The 3,331-nt window shown below is 42.7% G+C and overlaps 1 protein-coding gene across 1 annotated transcript; it reads right to left on the bottom strand.

Annotated features, from left to right (window-relative positions):
- Window positions 1-486: 486 nt before the first annotated feature.
- On the bottom strand, window positions 487-2,981 carry LOC125522806 (uncharacterized protein At2g39795, mitochondrial-like). Its single transcript, XM_048687835.1, has 3 exons — window positions 2,602-2,981; window positions 1,268-1,608; window positions 487-881 (listed from the first exon to the last, which is right to left on the bottom strand). The coding sequence occupies exons 1-3, from the start codon at window positions 2,890-2,892 to the stop codon at window positions 722-724; spliced, it is 792 nt and encodes a 263-aa protein (XP_048543792.1). The 5' UTR covers window positions 2,893-2,981; the 3' UTR covers window positions 487-721.
- Between the last annotated feature and the right edge of the window lie 350 nt (window positions 2,982-3,331).

Raw genomic sequence — 3,331 nt, forward strand, 5'->3', positions numbered from 1 at the left:
GAAGCAAGAAAGCTCGAAGGAATTGTTTGCTTTTGCTGTACAACTGATTTGGATTTCTAAGTTTGCTGGTTCTCCGGTCACCGTTCTCTCACGCGTATGGCTTAAACAATCAGATATCACGAGGTCATAGAAGTAGCAGCCAAGCATAAACCAGGAGTTTCAAAACGTCACCCTCTTCCTTTCTTGGGATACAAACTTGTAAGCTTGAATCTAACTGGCTTGCAGGTTACTATTTGTTTTCAATGGTAAACTATTCAACTAATGTCCACAGGCAATTATATCTTGAATCATCCCCTCATGGTTCTAGAACGTGCTCCCTCCGTTCCTAAATATAAGTCTTTTTACAGATTCCAATAAATGACTACATACCGAGCAAAATGAGTGAATCTACACTCTAAAATATGTCTACATACATCCGTATGTTGTAGTCCATTTGAAATGTCTATAAAGACTTATATTTAGGAACGGAGAGAGTACGTAGCAATATACTCACGGCTGAAAACACATTAATTGATCATACCTGAATGGATCACAGGTTAAACATCAAAGATAAGATGCCGAAGCTTTTCTACAGCTAACAGGTCCAGCAAAATATAAATCCAGCTCGGCGTTCACCGAGACTTGGCGTGCTAGAAAGCAATGCACAATTATGATCAGACAGGTTTGACATAGAGCACCAGGCATGTTCGTTCTATTAAAAGAGAATGACGGGCAGTGGCACTCATTTCTCGATGAACTCTCTCATGTTCTTCAACCAAACCACGTACTCCCTCTCATCCTTGGTCATCATGTACTCGTGCAGCCAGTCATGCAGCGAGTGCTTGATCCCCCTCACCTCAAGATACCTGTGGAAGGACTTCTGCAAGTTCTCATCCAGATCACTGTAGAAGACAATGAGTAAGTAAATGTCAGAAGAAACCATAAGATGCAATGCAGTTTACTACTCCCTCCGTTCCATATTACTTGTCGCTGATTTAGTACAAAGTTGTACTAAATCAGCAACGAGTAATATGGAACGGAGGGAGTAGTAGTCATCTAAGTACTTAAGCAAACAGAACTTTGGGGTGAATAATCAGCCAGGGGAGAAACACATACAAGTAATGCCAAGCTTGAGCCATTTCATGGAAAACAACACAAAATTTGTGACCAGGGATCCTTGAAAGTATACCGTTTTGTTTTATTATGATTCAGCAACCATTTGGTTGGCTTATTATGATGCTTGAAATTGAAGAAATAATATAAGTTAGATAAGAAAAATTGAACTTACGAGAACTGTGGCCCCTCATATGCATTCTCAGTAAACTTGGCATCGCGATTCAGCAACCTCATATTTTCAATTGCCAGTTCATCATCATTAAAGTTGCACTCAAATTCCAGGATTGAGCCTCCTGGTTTCTCAACAGTGACAACCATCTGAAGTGCTGGCTTAAATGAGTCATCATCATTCTCAGCATCAGAGCCCTCATTGTTCAAATCTTCCTCAGTATCAAAATTTGTGTAGACAGTAGCTTTAATAGTCTCTCCTGCAAGCTCTCTTTTGAGAACGATGGACTGATCACCAGGGTTATCAATTATCTCAAAGGGGAAGTCTTCTGGTGGATCAATTTGCTGTTGAAAACAATTCAAAACAAGTATTTTGGTCATGTCCTTTTTCAAAAATATCAGAGTATTGTTTTACATTCAAAGGTTCTTTTGAAGCAAAACTAAAGCATTTCTTCCTATTAACAAGATAAAACAATCAAGTACTTGCAAAGCATAAGTATAACACAAGGTATAGTATGCGACATCAGTCTATGAAACCCATCTTTACATCATCGCAGTATAACACTTTATCACATTGACATATAGTACCATATACTGGAGTTTATGGACCTCAGAGAGCAATTAATACTACGTAAGGTAAATTTCAAACGTCCACTTACCTGAATAAACATTTCAAATGTGCACAAACTTCATTTAGTAATGTCCAATTGACTCATAAATACTCCCTCCGTCCCATAATGTAAGACGTTTTTTGACACTAGTGTAAAAAAAACGTCTTACATTATGGGACGGAGGGAGTAGTTTAGAAGGGGAATGACTTGAACATCTGAAAAGTTGAGCTATCAAAGTCAAGTTTGTGAACCTCTTGGATTGAGCTGGAGCATCCAGCACAGGCCAGGATCTCACCAACCGGGTTTTGTAATATACCAACAATATTTCCTTTTTACCATCCATACCACTACCATTTTAATTCTTTAATCCTGATGAATAGTCACCATTACTGACTAACGGCATCCCAGCAATGTAGCAGAGTCCTTGTTCTGCAATTTGAGATGCAGGGATGAGAGATTCCCAGAGTTAGCTGTTCACTGCAGGAGCAACAATCACGGGCATAGCTAGTACTACTGCTTTATACCACATAAAAGCTAGACAGTCTTGCATCGACAACCTCAATTTTGGCTCTGTTCCTAATATTTCCCAAATACGCGGGATCAAGGTATTTCCTCCGGTATTCACACCACAAATAATAAAGCTCGATCGTGTATAAATGGAGTCAAACTACTATCTCGAAGGAACGAAAAGGAAATGCAGGGGCGGTGGTTAAGGAAGCCAAGAGACCTGCGCGGAGCCCTCCTCCGATTCGACGACGCACTCGATCTCGGAGTCGATGACCCGCCTCAGGTTCTCGTCCGGGGAGATCTTGGAGGAAGCCGCCGGGGACTGCGAGGACAGGAAGCGGCGGGCAGGGGTCCCTGACGGGGAGGCGGCGGCGGCGGGGTGGAACTGGGCGAGCGAAACGGGCGCGCGGGAAGTCGCGGAGGAGTGGGCGCAGCGTCGGGATAGGGTGGAGGCCCGCGACGAAGAGGCGGCGCGGCGGAGGAGCCTGGCGGCGAGGGACGCCGACGACATGGCTCGGGCTTTGGTGTTTCTCTGGGGATCCGACGACGGCTGCTCGCTGCGAAGTCTAGGGTTTTGTGGGGTTTAAAGGGCTGGAGGCCGAATGGAGAAGACTTGGAGAAAAGGTAAGAAGTAATGGAGCTCAGCAGAGAAGCTCAGCGGCCCAACCCAGTGTACTTGAGAATGCCCTTCCGGCCCATAGAGCTCATCCTCTGTTTTTAAATAGTTGCAACCAACAACCTATTTTTCCTAAATCTAAAAAAAAACTATTTTCCTTTTACCTCTAAAAATAAAATAAATTTTTTATATTCATGCAACTATGCCACATCATCAAGTCATGCATCTGGTCATAAGTTACAATTTACGCACTAATTTATTCATGCAGCCCAGTCACCTCAGCAATCATGCATGGATTTGTTTCACTATTTTTGTGCGCATCATAGATTGTCAT

Source organism: Triticum urartu, chromosome 7, assembly GCF_003073215.2.
Source record: "Triticum urartu cultivar G1812 chromosome 7, Tu2.1, whole genome shotgun sequence".
Classification (NCBI taxonomy): domain Eukaryota; kingdom Viridiplantae; phylum Streptophyta; class Magnoliopsida; order Poales; family Poaceae; genus Triticum; species Triticum urartu.

Bases quoted from the DNA above. Each gene is read 5' to 3' on its own strand.
- LOC125522806 (XM_048687835.1), bottom strand. From the start codon at position 2,892: ATGTCGTCGGCGTCCCTCGCCGCCAGGCTCCTCCGCCGCGCCGCCTCT. The intron at 1,609-2,601 runs GTCTCTTGGCTT...TGTTTTCAACAG, and splicing joins CGGAGGAGGGCTCCGCGCAG to CAAATTGATCCACCAGAAGA. The intron at 882-1,267 runs GTAAGTTCAATT...TGTCTTCTACAG, and splicing joins TATGAGGGGCCACAGTTCTC to TGATCTGGATGAGAACTTGC.